Source organism: Heteronotia binoei, chromosome 20 (genome assembly GCF_032191835.1).
Source record: "Heteronotia binoei isolate CCM8104 ecotype False Entrance Well chromosome 20, APGP_CSIRO_Hbin_v1, whole genome shotgun sequence".
NCBI lineage: Eukaryota > Metazoa > Chordata > Lepidosauria > Squamata > Gekkonidae > Heteronotia > Heteronotia binoei.
In genome coordinates, this window is record NC_083242.1 from 37,848,453 (window position 1) to 37,876,243 (window position 27,791).

A 27,791-nucleotide genomic window follows, 5' to 3' on the forward strand; every position below is an offset into this window, starting at 1 on the left:
ATCCCTCCCCCTAAATTCACAGGATCCTCATTGCTGTCAGATGGCCGTCTAGCCTCTGTTGAAAAACCTCCAAGGAAGGAGAGCCCACCACCTCCCAAGGAGGAAGCCTGCTCCACTGAGGAACTGCTCTAAACTCACAAATCCCTCCCCCTAAATTCACAGGATCCTCATTGCTGTCAGATGGCCATCTAGCCTCTGCTTAAAAACCTCCAAGGAAGGAGAGCCCACCACCTCCTGAGGAGGAAGCCTGCTCCACTGAGGAACTGCTCTAAAGTCACAAATCCCTCCCCCTAAATTCACAGGATCCTCATTGCTGTCAGATGGCCATCTAGCCTCTGCTTAAAAACCTCCAAGGAAGGAGAGCCCACCACCTCCCAAGGAGGAAGCCTGCTCCACTGAGGAACTGCTCTAAACTCACAAATCCCTCCCCCTAAATTCACAGGATCCTCATTGCTGTCAGATGGCCATCTGGCCTCTGTTGAAAAACCTCCAAGGAAGGAGAGCCCACCACCTCCCCAGGAGGAAGCCTGTTCCACTGAGGAACTGCTCTAAACTCACAAATCCTTCCCCCTAAATTCACAGGATCCTCATTGCTGTCAGATGGCCATCTAGCCTCTGTTGAAAAACCTCCAAGGAAGGAGAGCCCACCACCTCCTAAGGAGGAAGCCTGCTCCACTGAGGAACTGCTCTAAACTCACAAATCCTTCCCCCTAAATTCACAGGATCCTCATTGCTGTCAGATGGCCATCTAGCCTCTGTTGAAAAACCTCCAAGGAAGGAGAGCCCACCACCTCCCAAGGAGGAAGCCTGCTCCACTGAGGAACTGCTCTAAACTCACAACCCCCTCCCCCTAAATTCACAGGATCCTCATTGCTGTCAGATGGCCATCTAGCCTCTGTTGAAAAACTTCCAAGGGAGGAGAGCCCACCACCTCCCAAGGAGGAAGCCTGTTCCACTGAGGAACCGCTCTAAACTCACAACCCCCTCCCCCTAAATTCACAGGATCCTCATTGCTGTCAGATGGCCATCTAGCCTCTGTTGAAAAACCTCCAAGGAAGGAGAGCCCACCACATCCCAAGGAGGAAGCCTGTTCCACTGAGGAATTGCTCTAAACTCACAAATCCCTCCCCCAAAATTCACAGGATCTTCGTTGCTGTCAGATGGCCATCTAGCCTCTGTTGAAAAACCTCCAAGGAAGGAGAGCCCACCACCTCCCGAGGAGGAAGCCTGTTCCACTGAGGAACAGCTCTAAACTCACAAACCCCTCCCCCTAAATTCACAGGATCTTCATTGCTGTCAGATGGCCATCTAGCCTCTGTTGAAAAACTTCCAAGGAAGGAGAGCCCACCACTTCCCAAGGAGGAAGCCTGTTCCACTGAGGAACCGCTCTAAACTCACAAACACCTCCCCCTAAATTCACAGGATCCTCATTGCTGTCAGATGGCCATCTAGCCTCTGTTGAAAAACCTCCAAGGAAGGAGAGCCCACCACCTCCCGAGGAGGAAGCCTGTTCCACTGAGGAACCTTGTCTCCTAGCCTCATTCCAAGTCCTCATCATGTGCTCTAACCACTATGATGCGCTGTCACTACTTCCGTCTTTTTTTGCTGTACTTGGCATTTCATCTCTTGGGTTGAAGGGGTGGCCAGGCTTTCTGCTGATACCACCCACGTGGCATTTCTCACTCAGCGCCTGCCCTTGCACCCTCATAGTAATCCACGCCTAGCACATGACTTTCTCCCATCCCTTGCTCAGTGCATTCCGTTCAGGACTCTGTTTCCTGAAACAACCCAGATCACTTCCCTGCTCTTGGCTTATGTTACAGCAAGACGCAGCTTCCCTGTATCTTGTTATTTGCTTCATATGTGCTCCACCTTTCTCCCCAATGGGTATGTAGTTTTCCTCTTTTCCATTTTATCCTCACAACAACTTTGTGAGGTAGATGAGGCTGAAAGTATGTGAATGGCCCAAGGCCATGCATCAAGCTTCTCCATGGCAGAGTGGGGATTCGAACCTGGCTCTCCCAGATCCTCGATTGACATGCCAACCAGGGCTTTTTTTGTAGCAGGAACTCCTCTGCATATTAGGTCACACCCCACTGATGTAGCCAGTCCTCCTGGAGCTTACAGTAGGCCCTGTACTAAGAGCCCTGCAAGCTCTTGGAGGATTGGCTACAGGAATGGAATTCTAGCAGGAGCTCCTTTGCCTATTAGGCCACACCTCACTGATGCAGCCAATCCTACTGGAGCTTACAGTAGGCCCTGTGCTAAGAGCCCTGTAAGCTCTTGGAGGATTGGCTACAGGGGTGGAATTCTAGCAGGAGCTCCTTTGCATATTAGGCCACACCTCACTGATGCAGCCAATCCTCCTGGAGCTTACAGTAGGCCCTGTGCTAAGAGCCCTGTAAGCTCTTGGAGGATTGGCTACAGGGGTGGAATTCTAGCAGGAGTTCCTTTGCATATTAGGCCACACCTCACTGATGCAGCCAATCCTCCTGGAGCTTACAGTAGAGTCCTGTAAGCTCTTGGAGGATTGGCTACAGGGGTGGAATTCTAGCAGGAGCTCCTTTGCATATTAGGCCACACCTCACTCATGCAGCCAATCCTCCTGGAGCTTACAGTAGACCCTGTGCTAAGAGTCCTGTAAGCTCTTGGAGGATTGGCTACATCAGGGGGGTGTGGCCTAATATCCAAGGGAGTTCCTGCTACGAAAATGCTCTGATGCTAACCATTATATTCTGCTCGCTGTCTCTTCAAGGGAGTTTGTGCCAGAAAACTCTTGCTGAAATTGGTAGATTTTTTCCTAACAGGTTATTAGCTCCAGATCACAATGGGTGGCCATGTTAGTCTGTCTGTATCAGTAGAAAAGAACCAGAGTCCTGCAGCACCTTCAGCACAAACAAAATTTGTGGCAAGGGATAAGCTGTCCTGAGTCCCAGCTCCCTTCTTTAGGTAACTGGCTAGCAGAGATCAGCCGATGAATAAGCCTCGGTCTCCCTCTCTCTTTGCCGGTCTCTGCCCACCTGGTGCAACTTCGACAGCGGCAGGCAGAAGTTGCACCAGGTGGGCAGAGACCGGCAAAGAGAGAGGGAGACTGAGGCTTATTCATCAGCTAATCTCTGCTAGCCAGAAAGGTTTGTCTCTTTCTGTGTGAGAACAGCTTCACCTTAAATCCCTGTTTCCCGCCTCTCTTCCCTTTTGCTAACGCCCCCTTCTGTCGTGACCCCACAGATGCAAAGTCAGCAGAGGATGAAGGTTGGTGGGCTCGGAAGGTGTCGCCCCTGCATGTGCCCAGGGAATAAAGTAGCTTTTTGGGCAGTGATAAAAGCAAGCGTGGTTGGGAAGGCCCCCGTGGTTACAGTCAGCCACATAGGCAAGAGGAAGCACTGTCTGAGCGATCTGCGCTGGTGACTCCGTGGCTGAGATCCAAAGAGGGGGCACCAAAGAGCTTGGGCAGACCCAGTGGGAATGTTGGCAACTTTGCAGAGAGCATAATTCTCCTCTCCTTCCCTGGCCTTACCACAAACGGCTCTGAAAGTTCCTTTGAAGAAGAAGATGATTTTGGATTTATATTCCACCCTATACTCTGAATCTCAGCGTCTCAAAGCAGTCACAATCTCCTCTACCTTCCCCCACAACAAACGCCCTGTGAGGTGGGTGGGGCTGACAGTGCTTTTACAGCAGCTGCAAGTGGAGGAGCGAGGAATCAAACCTGGTTCTCCCAGATAAGAGTCCTCACACTTAACCACTACACCAAACTGGCTCTCTTTGGGGTTCCAAAACGCGTTTTTGTTGTGCTGTGTAAACTCCAGCCCAGGGGCTGCTAGGGAAAACAGCCACACACTGGTTCTTTGGATCCCAGCCACGATCGCTGGGCTGTGTTGCGTTGAACGGCTTCTGGCATGTTCAGTCGTTTCTCCCAGCTGGAAGGATTGTGTTTGCAGGCTTGTGTGTGTTTGTAGAGCTGGGCAAGTGAGCCCTCTGCTGGCAGTTCGAAGCTGAAACAGAATCTTTCAATTGGCTGTCTTAAAAACAGAAGTCAAGCTTATCCAGTGAGTGGAACGGAAAGAGCTGTTGACAGAGCCAGCCTCCACAGTTCAAGCAACCAGCTGTTGCCCCCGAGATTATCAGTTCTGAGTCACAGCCTTGGAAAGAGCACCAGTAGAGAATGAGCTTCTGACGCGCTCCACAATGACAGAGGGAAGTCGGGGCAGGTGGAAGAGTTCCCAGCCCAGCCCATTCAGCTTTGTCATTGTGGTTTTGGCCTTGTCCTGAGGCTCAGTTTACTGGGTTTTGCTTCTATCTTTATCGTGGCCTTTGTGGTCTTGGGGGGAGGGACTCCGGAGCGTCCTTCCGGCAGCTCCTCAAAGGATTTTGCAAACAGACTTTTCAGTAGGACTGTCAAGGCATGAGTTGTTTGCCTTAAAACCTGCAAGACGCTTGCTGCTGTGGCAGCCGTCCAGGTTCCACAAAGCTGCTTTCCCTGATAAGGGTTTTTTTTTTCTTTTTCTTTATTTTTTCAAAAGAAAAAGGGAGGTACAGAAGGGGAAAAGGGGAAAGGGAAGTACAAATTCATTAATAATTTTCAAATTTATGAATAATTACAAGTAAAAATCAAGTAAAATCTACTGTTTTGTTAAAAAAAAAGTACATAATTCATATGTGAGAACAGATACTAAAACATCCTTATTACAGCATTTTGAAGTGAGTTTGCTCTTTAAAAGAATAAATAAGAATTTTCTTGGTTGCAATATTGTATTAATGATAAAAAAGTTACATCTTTTACAGTGGCACGAGTTCTTGTACTAAATTTAAACCATCCTGAAAAACCTAGATATTGTCTTAATCATTTAATAATTCCAAATGTAAGAGCAGATAATAATGCATTATTATTACAGTGTTTGAGATGAATTCATATGAATATATGAAGCTGTCTTCTACTGAATCAGACCCTCAGTCCATCAAAGTCAGCCTTGTCTTCTCAGACTGGCAGTGGCTTTCCAGGGTCACAAGCTGAGGTTTTTCACACCTACTTGCCTGGACCCTTTTTAGTTGGAGATGCCAGGGATTGAACCTGGGACCTTCTGCTTCCCAAGCAGATGCTCTGCCACTGAGCCACCGTTCCTCCCCATGAACATATGAAGCTGCCTTCTACTGAATCAGACCCTCTTTCGTCCATCAAAGTCAGTTTTGTCTACTCAGACTGGCAGCAGCTCTCCAGGGCCTCAAGCTGAGGTTTTTCACGCCTACTTGCCTGGACCCTTTTTAGTTGGAGATGCCGGCGACTGAACCTGGGACCTTCTGCTTACCGAGCAGATTCTCTACCACTGAGCCACAGCCCCATTCATGGCTCTCCAGGGTCTCAAGCTGAGGTTATTCACGCCTCCTTGCCTGGACCCTTTTTAGTTGGAGATGCCGGGGATTGAACCTGGGACCTTCTGCTTACCAAGCAGATGCTCTGCCACTGAGCCACAGCCCCATTCATGGCTCTCCAGGGTCTCAAGCTGAGGTTATTCACGCCTCCTTGCCTGGACCCTTTTTAGTTGGAGATGCCGGCGACCGAACCTGGGACCTTCTGCTTACCGAGCAGATGCTCTACCTCTGAGCCACCATCCCTCCTCTAAATTCTGCCTTTAAAAGAATAATCAGGAACTTTCTTAGTTGCAATATCCTATTAACAATAAAAAAAAAGTTACATCTCGTACAATTAGGTAAATTTTAATGCCAAGTTTAAACCATGCCAAGAGCCTAGATGTTGTCGTAAACATTTTAACAATTTCTATATCTTATTCTTACAGAATGTGTAAATGCTGGTTGAATACTGAGTACTAAAAAGAGTTATAAGAGAGTGATCAATATCTTCATCATCTTTGATATAATAGTTTCAGGACTCAAGGTGCTTGGCTCCCTAATAAGGTTTTCCATTTGTGTGCTTGACTCCTGCAAGCACCAAGTCTCATTTGTTCCCAATTCATTGCTCGTGCGCCTGACAAGGTCACGGCTAGAGTGTGGCAGCAATGCCCCGCAGGAGAGCTGTAGGGTGGCCTTCTGCAAAGCCCCACATCTAGCTGCACAATAGCCCTGCCAGACGGGTCCAGCTTTGCAGCAACGTCATTTGTTTTTAAATGCCATGGCACTGTGGGAACTCTACCCCTCTGGCCTCCACCCCCTAGCCTGGACTGCCGCTCTGCTCTGAAAGAGATTCCAAATGGGTCAGAGGCTTGAGTTCCATTGGTGGCGCGAGTCAGACAGGGCAGGGGGGGGGGGTGCTGGTTGAACAGCAGGAGTCTGGCAGCTGGCCCATTCACCTAGAGCAAGAGTGGCCAAACTTGCTTAACATAAGAGCCACATATAATTAACGTCAGATATCTGAGAGCCACAAGACAGGGACATCAAATGTTTGAGAGCCACAAAACAGGAAGGAAGAAAGGTAGGAAGGAAGGAAGGAGAGCCACAAAACAGGAAGGGAGAGAGGGAGAAAGAAGGTGGAAAGAAAGCAACTTTGACTTAAGAACATAAGAGAAGCCATGTTGGATCAGGCCAGTGGCCCATCCAGTCCAACACTCTGTGTCACAGAAGAACATAAGAGAAGCCATGTTGGATCAGGCCAGTGGCCCTTCCAGTCCAACACTCTGTGTCACATAAGAACATAAGAGAAGCCATGTTGGATGGGGGGCAGACAGATTTCGTTGCTTGCTTTTAATGACATTGACCCTTAACGTAATGAAACGCCAGCTGTGAAATTTTTAGTAGCTTGAAAACTGCCTTTTAGCCCTCTGAATCTCAGAGGCTGCTCTAGTCTCCAGAGTGGGGCTGAGGGGCTCAAAGCACATCTGGCTGCCTGAGGGACCCCATTCATAAATGGCCAGGATCCATAAGGAAGCCGGGGTTTCCCAGCAATCCTGCCTCTCCACCGAGTGGAGCACAGAAACTTTGGCTGAGCACAGCTTGCCGCCCTGTGCCTTAATTAGCAAAGTGAAAAAACAGACAGAAGACGATGATGCTGGATTTATATCCCGCCCTCTGAATCTCAGAGCAGTCACAATCTCCTTTACCTTCCCCCCACACACAACAGACACCCTGTGAGGTGGTTGGGCTGAGAGAGCTCTGACAGCAGCTGCCCTTTCAAGGACAACTCCTGTGAGAGTTATGGCTGACCCAAGGCCATTCCAGCAGGTGCAAGTGGAGGAGGGGGGAATCAAACCAGGTTCTCCCAGATGACAGTCTGTGCACTTAACCACTATGCCAAACTGGCTCTTAAGCAGAGCTTAAGTATACCTGAAAGCAGGCGTCCCCCAACACCATGATACCTGCAAGCACCCTTTTGGGCACCCGCCAAGTGTTTTTAGAAAAGAGGCTGGGCCAAGTGGGGCTTTTGCCCAGCAAGGCGGTGCCCGTTTGGGGCCGCAGCTGCTACCACAGCACAAGGACTGTGATTGAAGGTAAGCTGCGGCAGCCATTTTTTTTTGCTGGCTCCACCTCTTGTGGCAGCCATTTTGTGGCTTTGCCCACCATGCGGTGTCAGAATTCCAGAGGGGCATCCAGGCTCAAAAAAAGTTGAGGACCCCTGCCTTAAATAATGATAGTTTGAAACCCCTTTTCCCTGCCTCAGTAACAGCTGGGCAAGGCCGCTGGGCAAAACTTTTGGGCACCCGCCAAGTGTTTTTAGAAAAGAGGCTGGGCCAAGTGGGGCTTTTGCCCAGCAAGGCGGTGCCCGTTTGGGGCCGCAGCTGCTACCACAGCACAAGGACTGCGATTGAAGGTAAGCTGCGGCAGCCATTTTTTTTTGCTGGCTCCACCTCTTGTGGCAGCCATTTTGTGGCTTTGCCCACCATGCGGTGTCAGAATTCCAGAGGGGCATCCAGGCTCAAAAAAAGTTGAGGCCCCCTGCCTTAAATAATGATAGTTTGAAACCCCTTTTGCCTGCCTCAGTAACAGCTGGGCAAGGCCGCTGGGCAAAACTGCTTCCCTGCTGAGAGGCAGCTGGTTCCCGCCCTGCTGGCTGGCACAGGGTCGCACTTCCCTGTTTGAACAGCTGGGCTTGGGCCGGATCAAGACCACGCGGCTTCTAGGCCTCCTTCCCCCTCTCACCTTGAGCCAACTAGCCGTTGGAAAAACAAAGATGAAATGCCTGCCTTGGATGAGAAACCTAATTAGAAGCTGGGGATTATTTTTTTGATGTATTTATTCAAAATATTTATTGGCTGCTTTTCTTCCTTATAATTCAATACAGCTTACAATGTAAATAAAATACATAAAAATAGAGTGCATGAAAATACATAAGACCAAAATTTTTAAATCACAATTTGGGACTACTTTAATCAACTGTTGTTCTAAATAAAGCATCTTCAGCCGCCTCCTAAAAATTAAGAGTGAGGGAGGCCCAGACACACTGCTTTGGGGGAGTTGTTCTGTAATCGTGGGGCTGCCACTAAAAAGGCCTCGTCTTTTCAGTGGGAACCAACAAGGATCTTTAATTGATGGGATAATCAGGAGGGCCTCTCCCTGCGGCAATTCCAAGGCTGGTATGTAAGAGAGAAAACGGGTTCTTCAGGTACCCCAATCCCAAGTCATGTAGGGCTTCAGAGGTCAAAACCAACTCCTTGAATTGGTTCAGAAATAAGTTGGTGGCCAGTGAATGACTGTAATATTGGGGTCACCTGCTTGCAGTCGCTAGCTCCAACCAGCAGTCTTTTTACTGTTAGTGGCCCTGCTTCTGCAGTTGGATTTGAAACATGCTTTTTTTGGTCCTTGGTTAATGCCCTGTTTGGTGTATATTCTCTCCACTTCTACAGATATAAACAGTCCAGCAGTGAAAGAAGGGAAACTTCTGGAAAACGGGGCTCTTGTCAACGAAGACTCCCGGTCACAAGTGATGAGGTGTGTGAGGACTCTCCAGGTTTTGGGGGGGTTGTCATATTCTGTTTGCTTTTTGTTGGGCTGCTTCATGTTTAAGAGGTTCTGCAAAGGAGGAATATGGCTAACACCCCCTTGACTCTGAGCTCTGGCAAAGCCGTTGGTGGTGGCCCCAGACAGGGAAGGCCAAGGCCTGTTCCTGAGGGGAGATGCTTGATCTTAGTGCCAGGGCTCTGCGCTGAAGACAGCAGCAGCAACAGAAGAGCTTTTCTTGCCACCTGGCACCTGTGCTCTGTCCCTTCCCTTTGGAGCTGTCTTCAAGGAATGAGGGGGAGGGGCCGTGGCTCAAGGGGAGAGCCTCTGCTTGGCATGCAGAAGGTCCCCAGTTCTATCCCCGGCAGCATCTTCAGTTAAGAAGTTTAGGGGAGGGACGGTGGCTCAGTGGTAGAGCATCTGCTTGGGAAGCAGAAGGTCCCAGGTTCAATCCCCAGCATCTCCAACTCAAAAGGGTCCAGGCAAGTAGGTGTGAAAAACCTCAGCTGGAGACCCTGGAGAGCCGCTGCCAGTCTGAGTAGACAAGACTGACTTTGATGGACCAAGGGTCTGATTCAGTATAAGGCAGCTTCATAGGTTCATAAGAAGATCAGGTAGCAGGCAATGTTCCCTCTAAGCTGAGTTAGCATGAGCCAGCTCACAGGTTTTTGTCTTAGCCCCGGAAGGATGACCCCAGAGCACACTTAATTGATGCAGTAGCTCACAACTTTAATACCAGTAGCTCACCAAGTAGAATTTTTGCTCAAATGCCCAATTATCTATCAGACCTAACCACTCCAAGTCATCGCAGGGTATTTATGTTGGCTAGACCAAATGCGTTTCCCTCCAAAGTTTTACAAGGGAGATATCAGCGAGTCCCTTTAGCCGACAGACTTTGCTCCTGTTGAGCGAATACTCCTGACTCAATCCAGCATATATTGCTTGATTGTTCTTTTTACCATAACCTCCGTAAAGATTTATTTGGCAAGCTTTCTTTCCCCCCAAATTTGTCTATTCTGCCACCCTGTTATTATTTATTGAGTGATACTGAGGGGGTGGTTAGTGAGGCTGTGGCAAAATTTCTGGCTGACATCCTTACATATAATTCTGACCACGTTTGAATGCATCTGTAAGCTCGGTTTCATTTTGATTTTATCTCCAATGTTTAAATTTTTATATTCTGTGTATTTTTATTTGAATCTATTATGCCATTAAAGGTTTGGTATGGTATGGTATGGAATTTTTGCTCACAAGACTTTGCAGCTTAGAGGGAACATTGGTAGGAGGTGATAGGAAAGGCCTTGTGCTGGTATCTGCAAAGAAGGAAAAAGCAGGATAAGGGTGCCCAGTTAAAGCAGAATTCGGGTGGCAAGAAAGGGAAAAGGAGGAGGCGGGATTTCCGCAGCAGCCTGAACTGGCACATTCAGAGCAGTGAAAACAGCCCTCATCTTTTCCAGCCGGCAGCTGAGCAATTCCTCCACATACAGCGGAGAAACCGGGAAGGCCGTGGGGCAGGCAAACAGCACAGCCGAGCTTCAGAAGGTGGCTCCGGAAAAGAGCGCTTGGAAGCTGACAGAAGCGGACACCGCCCAGACGGGGAAGGTGAGGAGTGTTCCAGCGCTCTCGGCACCCAAAACCTGTGCTCGGCAGGAAGTCCGAGGCTGTGAAAGCAAAAGATGAAAGAACACTGATAGGCTTAAAATGTACATATGTGAGTTGAAATACAGAAATATTGGTGCTGAGTTTGTCTTCGACATGGGTCCTGATGTTGAGGAAACCCCTTGGGTTTGGGGGACAGGAATATCTGCGGGGGGCTGGACAGAGCTCCCTTACTGGACACATTTTTATTAATTTATTTATTGCCTCCCCGGTGAGTTTATGTCATTCTCCTTCCCTGCATGTTTCCTGAGATAGGCCAGGCCAAGAAGGGGTGGAAGCAAACTGAATGAGTGACCTGGGCCAGTTGCTCTCTTGGCTCTAGCCTAGAAGAAGAAGAACTGCAGATTTATACCCCGCCCTTCTCTCTGAATCAGAGACTCAGCGTGGCTTACAATCTCCTGTATCTTCTCCCCCCCCAACAGGCACCCTGTGAGGTGGGTGGGGCTGAGAGGGCTCTCACAGCAGCTGCCCTTTTAAGGACAACCTCTGCAAGAGCTATGCCTGACCCAAGGCCATTCCAGTAGCTGCAAGTGGAGAAGTGGGGAATCAAACCCGGTTCTCCCAGATAAGAGTCCGTTCACTTAACCACTATGGCTGACCCAAGGCCATTCCAGCAGGTGCAAGTGGAGGAGTGGAGAATCAAACCCGGTTCTCCCAGATAAGAGTCCGTTCACTTAACCACTATGGCTGACCCAAGGCCATTCCAGCAGGTGCAAGTGGAGGAGTGGGGAATCAAACCCGGTTCTCCCAGATAAGAGTCCGTTCACTTAACCACTATGGCTGACCCAAGGCCATTCCAGCAGCTGCAAGTGGAGGAGTGAGGAATCAAACCCGGTTCTCCCAGATAAGAGTCTGTTCACTTAACCACTATGGCTGACCCAAGGCCATTCCAGCAGGTGCAAGTGGAGGGGTGGGGAATCAAACCCGGTTCTCCCAGATAAGAGTCCATGCACTTAACCACTACACCAAACTGGCCTACCACTTTGGAGGGAGGGAGAAGGGTGAGATACAAATGAATTCAGTCAGCAGCTTGGCTTCCGATGGCCAAGGCAACGGAGGAAGGATTATGCTGCTATCAGTCCATCTTCTTGTTGTGGGTTGCATTCTCTGGGCTCCTGCAGCAGTGGGGCAGAAAACTTGGGGGGCAGGGCTGCTCCGAAGGTCTGCGCTGGAGGGACTGACGTCTTCCCTGCCGTGCCCCTCTCTCCCTAGGTGCAGGTGGCCATCTACTGGGAGTACATGAAAGCCATCGGGCTCTTCATCTCCTTCCTGAGCATCTTCCTCTTCGTGTGCAACCACGTAGCCTCCCTGGCCTCCAACTACTGGCTGAGCCTCTGGACGGACGACCCCGTGGTCAACGGCACCCAGCAGTACACGGACGTCCGGCTGGGAGTCTACGGTGCCCTGGGGATGTCTCAAGGTTTGCACTCAGGGACAGCATGGGGGAGCCAGACTAGGTCTGCGAGGACTTGGGTTCCGAGTCCCCGCTCTGGCACGGGAAATGGCAGGGTGACTTTGGGCCAGTCCGACACACTTTGCCTCTCCGACCCCACAGGGTGGTTGTAAGGCCAAAACAAAGATTGGTGCCACTGGCAGTCTTCCCACTAAGCTGTGCACACGAGGGGCCACTCAGTGACACACAGAAGGCCCCGCTCCACAGCACTCTGAAGCACTATGAAGGCTGCAGCGGGAACATTCTGCTCAGGGTGCAAGCTGCTCCACGGAGGGAGGGATGGTGGCTCAGTGGTAGAGCATCTGCTTGGGAAGCAGAAGGTCCCAGGTTCAATCCCTGGCATCTCCAAAAAAGGGTCCAGGCAAATAGGTGTGAAAAACCTCAGCTGGAGACCCTGGAGAGCAGGGGAGGGACGGTGGCTCAGTGGTAGAGCATCTGCTTGGGAAGCAGAATGTCCCAGTTTCAATCCCTGGCATTTCCAAAAAAGGGTCCAGGCAAGTAGGCGTGAAAAACCTCAGCTGGAGACCCTGGAGAGCCACTGCCAGTCAGGTGAGGGACGGTGGCTCAGTGGTAGAGCATCTGCTTGGGAAGCAGAAGGTCCCAGGTTCAATCCCCGGCATCTCCAAAAAAGGGTCCAGGCAAAGAGGTGTGAAAAACCTCAGCTGGAGACCCTGGAGAGCAGGGGAGGGGCGGTGGCTCAGTGGTAGAGCATCTGCTTGGGAAGCAGAAGGTCCCAGGTTCAATCCCCGGCATCTCCAACTCAAAAGGGTCCAGGCAAAGAGGCATGAAAAACCTCAGCTTGAGACCCTGGAGAGCCGCTGCCAGTCTGAGAAGACAATACTGACTTTGATGGACCAAAGGTCTGATTCAGTAGAAGGCAGCTTCATATGTTCACGGGGGGGTGGGGGGGGGATTGCCGGCCATTTGGGTCCCCACTCGTGTTGCTCTCCCTGGTTCCCTAAGAAAAAACAAGTGGCAACACAGTGAAGAACAGCAGGAAAAACAATAAACTGTGTACAAAATATATATATATATATTCCAAAATTTTATAGACTCTGTGTCAATTTCTTAAACACTTTAGAGATTCCACTTTAAAGATATCAAATCACACAGTAAAAAACAGTTTATTTCCTGGGGGGAAGGTTCCGCTACAGATTTTGTGCTTGTGCCTACTGGAAATGCAATAAGGTTTTTTTGATTGACGTCAAATTGTGGCTGTTAAAGAACACTAAGAGCCTCGTGGCGCAGAGTGGTAAAGCTGCAGTACTGCAGTCAGAGCCCTCTGCTCACGACCTGAGTCCGATCCCGGCGGAAGCTGGGTTCAGGTAGCCGGCTCGAGGTTGACTCAGCCTTCCACCCTTCTGAGGTCGGTAAAATGAGTCCCCAGCTTGCTGGGGGGGAAGTGTAGATGACTTGGGAAGGCAATGGCAAATCACCCCGTAAAAAGTCTGCCGGGAAAAATTGTGAAAGCAACGTCACCCCAGAGTCGGAAACGACTGATGCTTGCACATTTGCCTTAAGGCTCTTGAAAAAAAAATTGGAATCCGCTGTATCTATGGATAAAAAATATGGGAATTGAAATGAGGAACCTGAATCTATGTTTTGGCGGTTCCCCATAAGCTCTTGGTGATGGGGGGGATTGGTGGGGGGGGGGGTGTTGAACTGTGATATTCTGTTGCGATTTTTTGTTATAGCAAGTTTTTCTTTTTTTGTACTGCAAACAAGCTTTAATAAATTATGTTTATAACTTCAAAAAAAAAAGCATTCTAATATGAAACATGATCTGAAGTCGATGGAAGTCGATAATGGGCTTTCTTTGGAGCCATTATCATCAAAGAGGAGTGTTAGATTCCACATGGAGAGTTTGGAAAAGTGTAAAGACTTGTTGTGAACGGGACTATATGTACAAAAGGACTGCCTCTCTGTAGTGGAACCTTCCCCCAGGAAAGAAACTGTTCTTTACTGTGTGATTTGATATCTCTAAAGTGTTTAAGAAATTGACACAGAGTCCATAAAATTTTGGAATGTATTTATTTTTGTTGTACGCAGTTTATTGTTTTTCCTGGTTTCCAAGCCTGGGGCACTGACTGTCCCGCATTTGTCTCAAAGGTATCGCCGTCTTCGGTTACTCCATGGCGGTCTCGGTGGGGGGGATCTTCGCCTCCCGCCGCCTCCACGTCGACTTGCTCCACAACGTCCTGCGGTGCCCCATGAGCTTCTTTGAGCGGACGCCCAGCGGCAACCTGGTGAACCGCTTCTCCAAGGAGATGGACACCATCGACTCCACCATCCCCCAGGTCATCAAGATGTTCATGGGATCCCTCTTCAATGTCATCGGGGCCTGCATCATCATCCTCCTCGCCACCCCCATCGCTGCCGTGGTCATCCCTCCCCTGGGCTTCGTCTATTTCTTCGTGCAGGTAGGGGGGGAGTGCCCCACGCAGGACTCTCAGTCCTCCCTTTCTCCCCCCCATTGCCCTGAGCGGAAGTCTCATAAGAACATAAGAGAAGCCCTGTTGGGTCAGGCCAGTGGCCCATCCAGAACAACACTCTGTGTCACATAAGAACATAAGAGAAGCCCTGTTGGATCAGGCCAGTGGCCCATCCAGTCCAACACTCTGTGTCACATAAGAACATAAGAGAAGCCATGTTGGATCAGGCCAATGGCCCATCCAGTCCAACACTCTGTGTCACATAAGAACATAAGAGAAGCCCTGTTGGGTCAGGCCAGTGGCCCATCCAGAACAACACTCTGTGTCACATAAGAACATAAGAGAAGCCATGTTGAATCAGGCCAGTGGCCCATCCAGTCCAACACTCTGTGTCACATAAGAACATAAGAGAAGCCATGTTGGATCAGGCCAGTGGCCCATCCAGTCCAACACTCTGTGTCACATAAGAACATAAGAGAAGCCCTGTTGGATCAGGCCAATGGCCCATCCAGTCCAACACTCTGTGTCACATAAGAACATAAGAGAAGCCATGTTGGATCAGGCCAATGGCCCATCCAGTCCAGCACTCTGTGTCACTTAAGAACATAAGAGAAGCCATGTTGGATCAGGCCAATGGCCCATCCAGTCCAGCACTCTGTGTCACTTAAGAACATAAGAGAAGCCATGTTGGATCAGGCCAGTGGCCCATCCAGTCCAACACTCTGTGTCACATAAGAACATAAGAGAAGCCATGTTGGATCAGGCCAGTGGCCCATCCAGTCCAACACTCTGTGTCACATAAGAACATAAGAGAAGCCATGTTGGATCAGGCCAGTGGCCCATCCAGTCCAACACTCTGTGTCACATAAGAACATAAGAGAAGCCATGTTGGATCAGGCCAGTGGCCCATCCAGTCCAACACTCTGTGTCACATAAGAACATAAGAGAAGCCATGTTGGATCAGGCCAATGGCCCCTTCAGTCCAGCACTCTGTGTCACTTAAGAACATAAGAGAAGCCATGTTGGATCAGGCCAGTGGCCCATCCAGTCCAACACTCTGTGTCACATAAGAACATAAGAGAAGCCATGTTGGATCAGGCCAGTGGCCCATCCAGTCCAACACTCTGTGTCACATAAGAACATAAGAGAAGCCATGTTGGATCAGGCCAGTGGCCCATCCAGTCCAACACTCTGTGTCACATAAGAACATAAGAGAAGCCATGTTGGATCAGGCCAATGGCCCATCCAGTCCAGCACTCTGTGTCACATAAGAACATAAGAGAAGCCATGTTGGATCAGGCCAGTGGCCCATCCAGTCCAACACTCTGTGTCACATAAGAACATAAGAGAAGCCCTGTTGGATCAGGCCAATGGCCCATCCAGGCCAACATTCTGTGTCACATAAGAACATAAGAGAAGCCCTGTTGGATCAGGCCAATGGCCCATCCACTCCAACACTCTGTGTCACATAAGAACATAAGAGAAGCCCTGTTGGATCAGGCCAATGGCCCATCCACTCCAACACTCTGTGTCACATAAGTACATAAGAGAAGCCCTGTTGGATCAGGCCAATGGCCCATCCACTCCAACACTCTGTGTCACATAAGAACATAAGAGAAGCCCTGTTGGATCAGGCCAATGGCCCATCCACTCCAACACTCTGTGTCACATAAGAACATAAGAGAAGCCCTGTTGGATCAGGCCAATGGCCCATCCACTCCAACACTCTGTGTCACATAAGAACATAAGAGAAGCCCTGTTGGATCAGGCCAATGGCCCATCCACTCCAACACTCTGTGTCACATAAGAACATAAGAGAAGCCCTGTTGGATCAGGCCAGTGGCCCATCCAGTCCAACACTCTGTGTCACATAAGAACATAAGAGAAGCCCTGTTGGATCAGGCCAGTGGCCCATCCTGTCCAACACTCTGTGTCACATAAGTACATAAGAGAAGCCCTGTTGGATCAGGCCAGTGGCCCATCCAGTCCAACACTCTGTGTCACATAAGAGAAGCCATGTTGGATCAGGCCAGTGGCCCCTCCAGTCCAACACTCTGTGTCACATAAGAATATAAGAGAAGCCATGTTGGATCAGGCCAGTGGCCCCTCCAGTCCAACACTCTGTGTCATATAAGAACATAAGAGAAGCCCTGTTGGATCAGACCAGTGGCCCATCCAGTCCAATACTCTGTGTCACATAAGAACATAAGAGAAGCCATGTTGGATCAGGCCAGTGGCCCCTCCAGTCCAACACTCTGTGTCACATAAGAACATAAGAGAAGCCCTGTTGGATCAGGCCAGTGGCCCCTCCAGTCCAACACTCTGTGTCACATAAGAACATAAGAGAAGCCCTGTTGGGTCAGGCCAGTGACCCATCCTGTCCAACACTCTGATACACAGTGGCCAAAAACACCAGGTGCCATCAGGAGGTCCACCAGTGGGGCCGGGACACTAGAAGCCCTCCCACTCTTGCCCCCTCCCAAGCACCAAGAATACAGAACAACCCTGCCCAGGCATAAGAACATAAGAGAAGCCCTGTTGGATCAGGCCAGTGGCCCACCCAGTCCAACACGCTTGGGACTCTTTAGCTTGCAGAAACGTTGACTGCGGGGTGACATGATAGAGGTTTACAAGATAATGCATGGGATGGAGAAAGTAGAGAAAGAAGTACTTTTCTCCCTTTCTCACAATACAAGAACTCGTGGGCATTCGATGAAATTGCTGAGCAGACAGGTTAAAACGGATAAAAGGAAGTACTTCTTCACCCAAAGGGTGATTAACATGTGGAATTCACTGCCACAGGAGGTGGTGGCGGCCACAAGCATAGCCACCTTCAAGAGGGGTTTAGATAAAAATATGGAGCAGAGGTCCATCAGTGGCTATTAGCCACAAAAAAAATTTGCCACTGTGTGGCACAGAGTGTTGGACTGGATGGGCCATTGGCCTGATCTAACATGGCTTCTCTTATGTTCTTATGTTCTTAACACTCTGTGTCACATAAGAACATAAGAGAAGCCCTGTTGGATCAGGCCAGTGGCCCCTCCAGTCCAACACTCTGTGTCACATAAGAGAAGGCATGTTGGATCAGGCCAGTGGCCCATCCAGTCCAACACTCTGTGTCACACAGTGGCCAAAAAACCCAGGTGCCATCAGGAGGTCCACCATTGGGGCCAGGACACTAGAAGCCCTCCCACTCTTGCCCCCTCCCAAGCACCAAGAATACAGAGCATCACTTGCCCCAGACAGAGAGTTCCAACAATATGCTGTGGCTAACAGCCACTGATGGACCTCTGCTCCAAATGTTGATCCAATCCCCTCTTGAAGCTGTCTTTGCTTGTAGCTGCCACCACCTCCTGTGGCAGTGAATTCCACATGTTAATCACCCTTTGGGTGAAGAAGTACTTCCTTTTATCCGTTTTAATCTGACTGCTCAGCAATTTCATCGAATGCCCACGAGTTCTTGTATTGGGAGAAAGGGAGAAAACTACTTCTTTCTCTACTTTCTCCATCCCATGCATTATCTTGTAAACCTCTATCATGTCACCCCACAGTCGACGTTTCTCCAAGCTAAAGAGCCCCAAGCGTTTTAACCTTTCTTCATAGGGAAAGTGTTCCAAACCTTGAATCATTCTAGTTGCCCTTTTCTGCCCTTTTACCAATGCTATAATATCCTTTTTGAGGTGCGGTGACCAGAATCTGTCTCATCGACAGATGCTGTAGGAGAACCAGGCTGACCTCAAAAGACCAAATGTCTCATCCAGTATCAAATAGTGTCCTTGGGGAACCACTGGTGGTTGAGTGGCAGAGGCTCTGCTTGGCTCCCAGAAGGCTTTAGGTTCAATCCCAGCAGCATCTCCAGTTAAAAAAAGGTCCAGGCAGGAGATAATGTGGAAGACCTCCACCTATGGCCCTGGAGAGCTGCCATCAGTCTGAGTAGACCACACTGACTTGGATGGGCTGATAATCTGGTTCAGGGCAAGGCAGCTTTCTCTGGGGTGGACCACGCTCAGTGGTAGATCCTCTACTTGGCATAGCTCTCTTATCTGGGAGAACCGGGTTTGATTCCCCTCTCCTCCACTTGCAGCTGCTGGAATGGCCTTGGGTCAGCCATAGCTCTCTTATCTGGGAGAACCGGGTTTGATTCCCCTCTCCTCCACTTGCAGCTGCTGGAATGGCCTTGGGTCAGCCAGAGCTCTCTTATCTGGGAGAACCGGGTTGGATTCCCCACTCCTCCACTTGCAGCTGCTGGAATGGCCTTGGGTCAGCCAGAGCTCTCTTATCTGGGAGAACCGGGTTGGATTCCCCACTCCTCCACTTGCAGCTGCTGGAATGGCCTTGGGTCAGCCAGAGCTCTCTTATCTGGGAGAACCGGGTTGGATTCCCCACTCCTCCACTTGCACCTGCTGGAATGGCCTTGGGTCAGCCAGAGCTCTCTTATCTGGGAGAACCGGGTTGGATTCCCCACTCCTCCACTTGCACCTGCTGGAATGGCCTTGGGTCAGCCAGAGCTCTCTTATCTGGGAGAACCGGGTTTGATTCCCCACTCCTCCACTTGCACCTGCTGGAATGGCCTTGGGTCAGCCAGAGCTCTCTTATCTGGGAGAACCGGGTTTGATTCCCCACTCCTCCACTTGCAGCTGCTGGAATGCCCTTGGGTCAGCCACAGCTCTCTTATCTGGGAGAACCGGGTTGGATTCCCCACTCCTGCACTTGCAGCTGCTGGAATGGCCTTGGGTCAGCCATAGCTCTCTTATCTGGGAGAACCGGGTTTGATTCCCCACTCCTCCACTTGCAGCTGCTGGAATGGCCTTGGGTCAGTCATATCTCTGGCAGGAGTTGTCCTTGAAAGGGCAGCTGCTGTGAGAACCCTTGCAGCCCCACCCACCTCACAGGATGTCTGTTGTGGGGGAAGAAGATATAGGAGATTGTGAGCCTCTCTGATTCAGAGAGAAGGGCGGGATATAAGTCTGCAGTCGTCTTCTTCTCCCTCCCTTTCCAGCGTTTCTACGTCGCCACTTCCCGCCAGCTGAAGCGCCTGGAGTCAGTCAGCCGCTCCCCGGTCTACTCGCACTTCAATGAGACCCTCCTGGGCGTCAGCGTCATCCGGGCTTTTCAGGAGCAGCAGCGCTTCATCCAGCAGAGCGACCTGAAGGTGGACGAGAACCAGAAGGCCTACTTCCCCAGCATCGTGGCCAACAGGTGGGTGCGGGGGCCAAGGCCGCTGCCTCCTGCCCACGTGACCCCCGCAGCCCTGCACCCCAGCCCTGTCGCCCACGGGTTTGGGGGGAAGATATTTGGGCAGCAGTTAATCTCCAGTCAGAGGTGCCTGTGCAAAGCAGAATTGGCCCTGACCCCCTTCTCCCCCTATCTAGGCTGGGTCCTTGTAACTGCTTGCGTGTTGAAACCATTGTAACTCCTTAAGAAGATATTGGATTTATATCCCGCCCTCCACTCCGGAGAGTCTCAGAGCGGCTCACAATCTCCTTTCCCTTCCTCCCCACAACAGACACCCTGTGAGGTAGATGAAGATATTGGATTTATATCCCGCCCTCCACTCCGAAGAGTCTCAGATGGGCTCACAATCTCCTTTACCTTCCTCCCCCACAACAGACACCCTGTGAGGTAGATGAAGATATTGGATTTATATCCCGCCCTCCACTCCCAAGAGTCTCAGAGCAGCTCACAATCTCCTTTCCCTTCCTCCCCCACAACAGACACCCTGTGAGGTAGATGAAGATATTGGATTTATATCCCGCCCTCCACTCCGAAGAGTCTCTGAGTGGCTCACAATCTCCTTTACCTTCCTCCCCCACAACAGACACCCTGTGAGGTAGATGAAGATATTGGATTTATATCCCGCCCTCCACTCTGAAGAGTCTCAGAGCGGCTCATAATCTCCTTTACCTTCCTCCCCCACAACAGACACCCTGTGAGGTGGGTGGGGCTGGAGAGGGCTCTCACAGCAGCTGCCCTTTCAAGGACAACCTCTGCCAGAGCTATGGCTGACCCAAGACCATTCCAGCAAGTGCAAGTGGAGGAGTGGGGAATCAAACCTGGTTCTCCCAGATAAGAGTCCACACACTTAACCACTACACCAAACTGGCTCTCCTCTTAACAGCCTTGCTCTGGTATTGCAAGCAGAGGGCTGAGTCCCTCCGTCTCCTGCTGGGCTCCGCCTCTTTCACGCAGCAAACAAGATCCTCTAAAAACCAGTTTCTGTTTGCCATGCGGAAAAGGCAAAGCTAGTTGCAGCCCTGGGGCAGATACTGTGAAATCCGATGGAAGCCCCACCGAGAAGAGGAGTGTGAGAGCAGCATAAGGGGAGTGGGAAATCAGTCACCGTCTACAAGGGGCAGCTCTGGGTGGGCTTGGTGCTCAGAACCATTGGGGGAGATCCCCAGGGTGATGCTTTGCCTCTTTCGCTTGTCTCCCTGGCGCCTTCTACTCAAGAGTAGCGGAGAAGAACTTCCTTTGCAGGGGACTTCAGGGCGGTGCTGCACGTTGCAGACTTGACTATTTCGAGTTGGGGTTCCTGAACTCCTTGTCCTTCTCCGCAGGTGGCTGGCCGTGCGCCTGGAGTACGTGGGGAACTGCATCGTCCTCTTTGCTGCTCTCTTTGCAGTGGTGGCTCGACACAGCCTCAGTCCGGGGCTGGTGGGACTCTCCATCCTCTACGCGCTGCAGGTAGCTACGAGCGGACTGTCTTGTTCTTAAAACCCTGTGTTGAAGAATTCCCTAATCTTTGTTTTGGGTGACCCTTGGGAATAGCTAAAGCTTTTGCAAATCAGAAAGCATCTGGGAGGATTATCTGGGAGAGGGCCTTTTTGGTGGCAGCCTCACATTTATGGAACAACCTCCCCAGGGAGGTGTGCCTGGCTCCTCACTGTCGATCTTCAGAAGGCAGTTAAAGCAGGGGTCCCCAACTCCGGGCCGAGGACCGGTACCAGTCTGTGGCCTGTTAGCAACCAGGCTGTGAGCTGTATAATTATTTCATTATATATTACAACGTAATAAGACAATGACATTGGATTTATATCCAAGAGCCAGTTTGGTGTAGCGGTGAAGTGTGTGCACTCTTATCTGGGAGAACCGGGTTTGATTCCCCACTCCTCCACCTGCAGCTGCTGGAAGGGCCTTGGGTCAGCCATAGCTCTCTTATCTGGGAGAACTGGGTTTGATTCCCCACTCCTCCACTTGCACCTGCTGGAAGGGCCATGGGTCAGCCATAGCTCTGGCAATTGTCCTTGAAAGCGCAGCTTCTGTAAGAGCTCTCTCAGCCCCACCTACCTCACAGGGTGTCTATTGTGGGGCTGTCCAGGGCAGGGCTCTTATCTGGGAGAACTGGGTTTGATTCCCCGCTCCTCCACTTGCAGCTACTGGAAGGGCCATGGGTCAGCCATAGCTCTGGCAGAGGTTGTCCTTGAAAGGGCAGCTTCTGGGAGAGCTCTCTCAGCCCCACCCACCTCACAGGGTATCTGAAGAAGATATAGGAAATTGTGAGCCGCTCTGAGACTCTGATTCAGAGAGAAGGGCGGAGTATAAATCTGTGGTCTTCTTCTTCATCAAGAGGGCTTTTCCATGCAGTCAATAGGAACACACCGTACAAAATAAGTTGTACAAACTTGCTTAGATAAAGATTGTGGATTATACTGCTGTGTTTAGCTTATTGTTTGTAGGATCCTATTTAAGTACTTTTTAATGCCTCTTAATGGGCCATGTGAATGCTCCTGCTACACTTCAGTTCTTTCGGGGGGTTTCCAGAAACCTGACATCCTAACGAACTGGTTACTGAATATTCCGTTTTTGTCAACTGTACTGCCTCACTCTGTGTCCCCCACCTTGAGTCCCTGGGAGAAAGGCCAACTGTAAAGAGCACCACTAGAATCAGGTAAAATGCCTGCAACGCAGTCTCTGGATTTGCATCTTCCATTTCCCCTCCTCCCCTGCTTTCTGCAGATCACCACCTATTTAAATTGGCTGGTTCGCATGTCTTCTGAGATGGAAACAAACATCGTCGCCGTGGAAAGAGTCAAAGAATACTCGGAAAAGGAAAAAGAGGTACGTTGGAGCAGCCTCAGATTGTGGAGGATTGGCTGAATCCTGGCTATGGAACCGGGATGTGGCAAAGGCTCTCCGACATGGGTAGGTTGAGCTGCCTTTTCTCAAAGGCCTCTGAGCTCCCTCCAGTGACATGCAGTTAGCGCTGTTCTTTTCGGTACCCCTGTATCAGTTTTGTGTGTGTGTGTGTTTTCCCGATGCCATAAAATTGCTTCAACTGACCTTTCTAGATCCTTGAGACAAGCAAGGCATTTAGATGTCTTGGAAGTGTTGTAGAGATTCTGGGTCAGAAAACCAGGCCGGGGTTGGGTAAAGAACATTCACTCACTCACGCAAGCACCCCCGCACAAGAAGCTGCCTGAATCTGGGCCCGTCAAGATCAATCTTGTTCACTCAGACTCTTCTGCGTGCCAAGCAAAGGCTCTGCCACTGAGCCGTGGGCCCTCCCCTTGATACTTAGCAGGAAAAATTAAGAGGCAGCCATCCTGCAAAACCATTGTGGGGAGAAGCTGCCTGCATCCCCCTAGGAACTTCCAGGCAAGTGAGCTGATGTCAAAGACTCCTCGGGTGCCCCTGAGGTTCTCCTGTGGTTCTTCAAGAGATCTGAGTGCTGGATTCTGCTGTGGAGTTCCACTTCTTCCTCAACCTACCGCCCGAGCAGCACCTTCCGCTCTGGTTATGCTGCTGCTCTTGGCAAGGCAAGGCAAGGGTGGGCTATTATGTCAGGAGGGGAGCGGGTTCCTCTCAGGGAATAGAGAGGCTTGGTTTGTGTTTGGGCAAGAATCGCCCTGCGTGGTCGGCAGCCATGCCTTTCCCAGTCTGCTTGTTCATGCATCAGGTCATGCATCTGCTCTTCTACAAATGTGCACCTGTTCCATGGGTTGTGTTGTGCTCTTCCCTGGGGATTTTGAGTCCCCACCCCGGGTGTGTTTGCTTTTTCCCTACCCAGTGGGGTCAAGCCAAGGGTGCTGGCTCAAGGACTCCTAACACCTTGTCTTGTCTCTTCCAGGCAGAGTGGACTGTGAAGCATCCCTCTCCACCCAACGGCTGGCCCCAGGAAGGCAAAGTGGAGTTCCGGGGCTACGGACTGCGTTACAGAGATGACATGGAGCTGGTGCTGAGGAAAATCGACATCACCATCAGCGGGGGAGAAAAGGTGCGTGGTGGGCCCGATTAGCCTGCTGGAGCTGATATGGGGCAAGGGGGCTTCTAGGGGAGAGGAGGTAGCGAGCGGTGAGGTGGGACTGGAGGAGAGGGGGAAAAGGAGCTTGCTTGGCAGGGAGGTCAAGACAGGAAGGGGGCATCGGGGAGAGGAGGGAGGAGACTGCCTAGCAACAGCCAATCAGAACAGGTGTCCGCCTGTCGCATCCATAGATGCAGGAGGCCCTTGCCTAGGCCAGCGCATGATTTACGTGCATCTGTTTTCTGTGGAGTCATGTACCTGCTTTCTAAAAAAAGAAAAGCGTCTTCCTTCACATCCGGTGGGGGGAAGCAGGATTCCCCTCCGGAACCACTTGCCCCCTTTCCAGAAGGGAGGCCCAGAGTCTCTTTCCTTTTTCCGAAGGTGGGCGTCGTTGGCAGGACGGGGGCGGGGAAGTCCTCCCTCGCTCTGGGCCTCTTCCGAATCACTGAAGCCGCCGAAGGAGAGATTCTCATCGATGGGATCAACATTGCTAAAATCGGGCTCCACGACCTCCGCTTCAGAGTCACGATTATCCCCCAGGTAGGTGGGAATCCCCCTCCCCTTGGCTCTCTTTGGGCATCAAAGGGTTCCAGCAGCCGCTCGTCTCCCTGAGGCTGTCTTCTCGGACCTGACCAGAGCCAGTGGGCCTTGACAGCTTTTCCTTGAACAGATGCCTGCCTTGACTTTTGTGTCGGCCTCGAATCTGCTCCCCTTGAGATGAGGAAAACTTGAAATGGAGGAGGGGGCCATCTCTGGGTACCAGAAATCACGGAGGAAGTGATGAAAGGGCCGTCGAGTCGCAGCCGACTTAATCGCAACTCCTTGTGTCAAGAGACCAATGAAGGGGGTTGAACATATGAACATATGAAGCTGCCTTCTACTGAATCAGACCCTCCTGGGTCCATCAAAGTCAGTATTGTCTTCTCAGACTGGCAGCGGCTCTCCAGGGTCTCAAGCTGAGGTTTTTCACACCTCTTTGCCTGGACCCTTTTTTGGAGATGCCAGGGATTGAACCTGGGACCTTCTGCTTCCCAAGCAGATGCTCTACCACTGAGCCACCGTCGCTCCCCTTAGACATATGAACCTATGAAGCTGCCTTATACTGAATCAGACCCTCGGTCCATCAAAGTCAGTATTGTCTTCTCAGACTGGCAGCGGTTCTCCAGGGTCTCAAGCTGAGGTTTTTCACACCTATTTGCCTGGACCCTTTTTTGGAGATGCTGGGGATTGAACCTGGGACCTTCTGCTTCCCAAGCAGATGCTCTACCACTGAACCACCATTCCTCTCTTAATAACAGAACATACGAAGCTGCCTTCTACTGAATCAGACCCTCCTTGGTCCATCAAAGCCAGTATTGTCTACTCAGACTGTCAGCGGCTCTCCAGGGTCTCCAGCTGAGGTTTTTTGCACCTACTTTCCTGGACCCTTTTTAGTTGGAGATGCCGGTAATTGAACCTGGGACCTTCTGCTTCCCAAGCAGATGCTCTACCACTGAGCCACAGCCCCATTCATGGCTCTCCAAGGTCTCAAGCTGAGGTTCTTCACGCCTACTTGCCTGGACCCTTTTGAGTTGGAGATGCCGGGGATTGAACCTGGGACCTTCTGCTTCCCAAGCAGATGCTCTACCACTGAGCCACCGTCCCTCCCCATCCCCAGTGGTTCCCCATTCCTGCCTCTGTAGCAACCCTGGACTTCCTTGCTGGTCGCCCATCCGAGTTCCAACCAGGATTGACCTGCTTAGGTTCTGAGATCTGATGAGATCAAGCTAGCCTGAGCTATTCTGGGGTGTGGCAGTAACATCACCAGTTTAAGAGGTGACATCAGACAGGTGCAATACTCGGTTAGAAGATGATGATGATGATATTGGATTTATACTCACCCTTCACTCTGAATTTCAGAGTCTCAGAGCAGCTTATAATCTCCTTTCCCACCCCCTCCCACCACAACAGACACCCTGTGAGGTGGGTGGGGCTGAGAGAGCTCTCACAGAAGCTGCTCTTTCAAGGACAGCTCTGTGAGAGCTGTGGCTGACCCAAAGCCATTCCAGCAGCTGCAAGTGGAGGAGTGGGGAATCAAACCTGGTTCTCCCAGATAAGAGAGCTATGGCTGACCCAAGGCCATTCCAGCAGCTGCAAGTGGAGGAGTGGGGAATCAAACCCGGTTCTCCCAGATAAGAGAGCTCTGGCTGACCCAAGGCCATTCCAGCAGCTGCAACTGGAGGAGTGGGGAATCAAACCCGGTTCTCCCAGATAAGAGAGCTATGGCTCACCCAAGGCCATTCCAGCAGGTGCAAGTGGAGGAGGGGGGAACCAAACCCGGTTCTCCCAGATAAGAGAGCTCTGGCTGACCCAAGGCCATTCCAGCAGGTGCAAGTGGAGGAGGGGGGAACCAAACCCGGTTCTCCCAGATAAGAGAGCTCTGGCTGACCCAAGGCCATTCCAGCAGGTGCAAGTGGAGGAGGGGGGAACCAAACCCGGTTCTCCCAGATAAGAGAGCTCTGGCTGTCCCAAGGCCATTCCAGCAGCTGCAAGTGGAGGAGGGGGGGAATCAAACTTGGTTCTCCCGGATAAGAGTCCGCGCACTTAACCACGACAACATGCACAGTCCCTGCAAGCATCTGCCCGGGTGGTCACCAGTGTTCCCTCTAAGCTGCAGTTAGGTGAGCAACAATTCTATTATGTGAGCTCCTGGCATTAAAGCTGTGAGCTACTGCATAAATCAGTGTGTTCTGGGGTCATTCTTCCTGAGCTAAGGCAAAAAGGTGTGAACTGGAGGCTAAAAAGACGTGAGCTAGCTCACACCAACTCAGCTTAGAGGGAACACTGTGACCTCCTGGCATTAAAGTTGTGAGCTGCTGCATAGATTAGAGTGCTCTGGGGACATCCTTCCTGATCCAAGACAAAAATGTGTGAGCTGGAGGCTAAAAATCTGTGAGCTAGCTCACACTAACTTAGCTTAGAGGGAATACTGGTGGTCCCACAGCCATTGGTGTGCTCATGCCCCTATACCAAGACTCCCACAGCCTGGATCAGTCAAATTTCTGAGAACAGCCCAAAACCCTGTTGGTTTCTGTGGTGAGACTGGACTTGAATCCAACACCAGTCCTTGGCTTGTGCTACCTCTAGAGCTTCATGGTTCCAAAACATGGCAAAGGGCTCTGCCGATGCATAGAGCTGTGGGTTGCTTGGATTCCCTACACAAGAAGCACATTTGTGCGGAGAAGCAATGCTCACCTACAGCAGGTGATACCTGTGTGCAAAATCCAGACCACTTGCAGCTCTGCGCATTGGCCAGACAAGAGCCCTTTGCCTTCTTTTAGAAGCACAGCTCTGTTTAGTCGTGACTATGCCTAAAAACTATTGTTGCAGGGTCAGAATTTAGAAAATGCGTGTTGTGTCCCCACTTATTGTGATTCTGTCACCCAAAGCCAGTTAGGTGTAGTGGTGAAGTGTGCGGACTCTTATCTGGGAGAACCGGGTTTGATTCCCCACTCCTCCACTTGCACCTGCTAGCATGGCCTTGGGTCAGCCATAGCTCTGGCAGAGGTTGTCCTTGAAAGGGCAACTGCTGTGAGAGCCCTCTCCAGCCCCACCCACCTCACAGGGTGTCTGTTGTGGGGGAGGAAGGGAAAGGAGATTGTGAGCCGCTCTGAGACTCTTCGGAGTGGAGGGCGGGATATAAATCCAATATCTTCATCTATCTCACAGGGTGTCTGTTGTGGGGGAGGAAGGGAAAGGAGATTGTGAGCTGCTCTGAGACTCTTCGGAGTGGAGGGCGGGATATAAATCCAATATCTTCATCTACCTCACAGGGTGACTGTTGTGGGGGGGGGGAGAGGAAGGGAAAGGAGATTGTGAGCCGCTCTGAGACTCTTCGGAGTGGAGGGCGGGATATAAATCCAATATCTTAATCTACCTCACAGGGTGTCTGTTGTGGGGGGGGGGGAGAGGAAGGGAAAGGAGATTGTGAGCCGCTCTGAGACTCTTCGGAGTGGAGGGCGGGATATAAATCCAATATCTTCATCTACCTCACAGGGTGTCTGTTGTGGGGGAGGAAGGGAAAGGAGATTGTGAGCCGCTCTGAGACTCTCCAGAGTGGAGGGCGGGATATAAATCCAAT

General features: G+C 50.9%; 1 protein-coding gene across 2 annotated transcripts in view; it reads left to right on the forward strand.

Moving 5' to 3' along the window:
- The window catches only part of LOC132588132 (multidrug resistance-associated protein 1-like), a 43,673-nt gene that overhangs the window by 12,651 nt on the left and 3,231 nt on the right, over positions 1-27,791 (forward strand). The window contains exons 6-14 of one of the 2 annotated variants that reach the window (XM_060260461.1): positions 8,793-8,881; positions 10,351-10,488; positions 11,758-11,965; positions 14,108-14,418; positions 19,430-19,629; positions 20,988-21,114; positions 22,387-22,488; positions 23,498-23,644; positions 24,053-24,211. In XM_060260461.1, coding sequence (XP_060116444.1) covers positions 8,793-8,881; positions 10,351-10,488; positions 11,758-11,965; positions 14,108-14,418; positions 19,430-19,629; positions 20,988-21,114; positions 22,387-22,488; positions 23,498-23,644; positions 24,053-24,211 — 1,481 coding nt within the window. The remainder of the gene's footprint in view (positions 1-8,792; positions 8,882-10,350; positions 10,489-11,757; positions 11,966-14,107; positions 14,419-19,429; positions 19,630-20,987; positions 21,115-22,386; positions 22,489-23,497; positions 23,645-24,052; positions 24,212-27,791) is intronic. The other variant, XM_060260462.1, reaches the window with a different exon arrangement.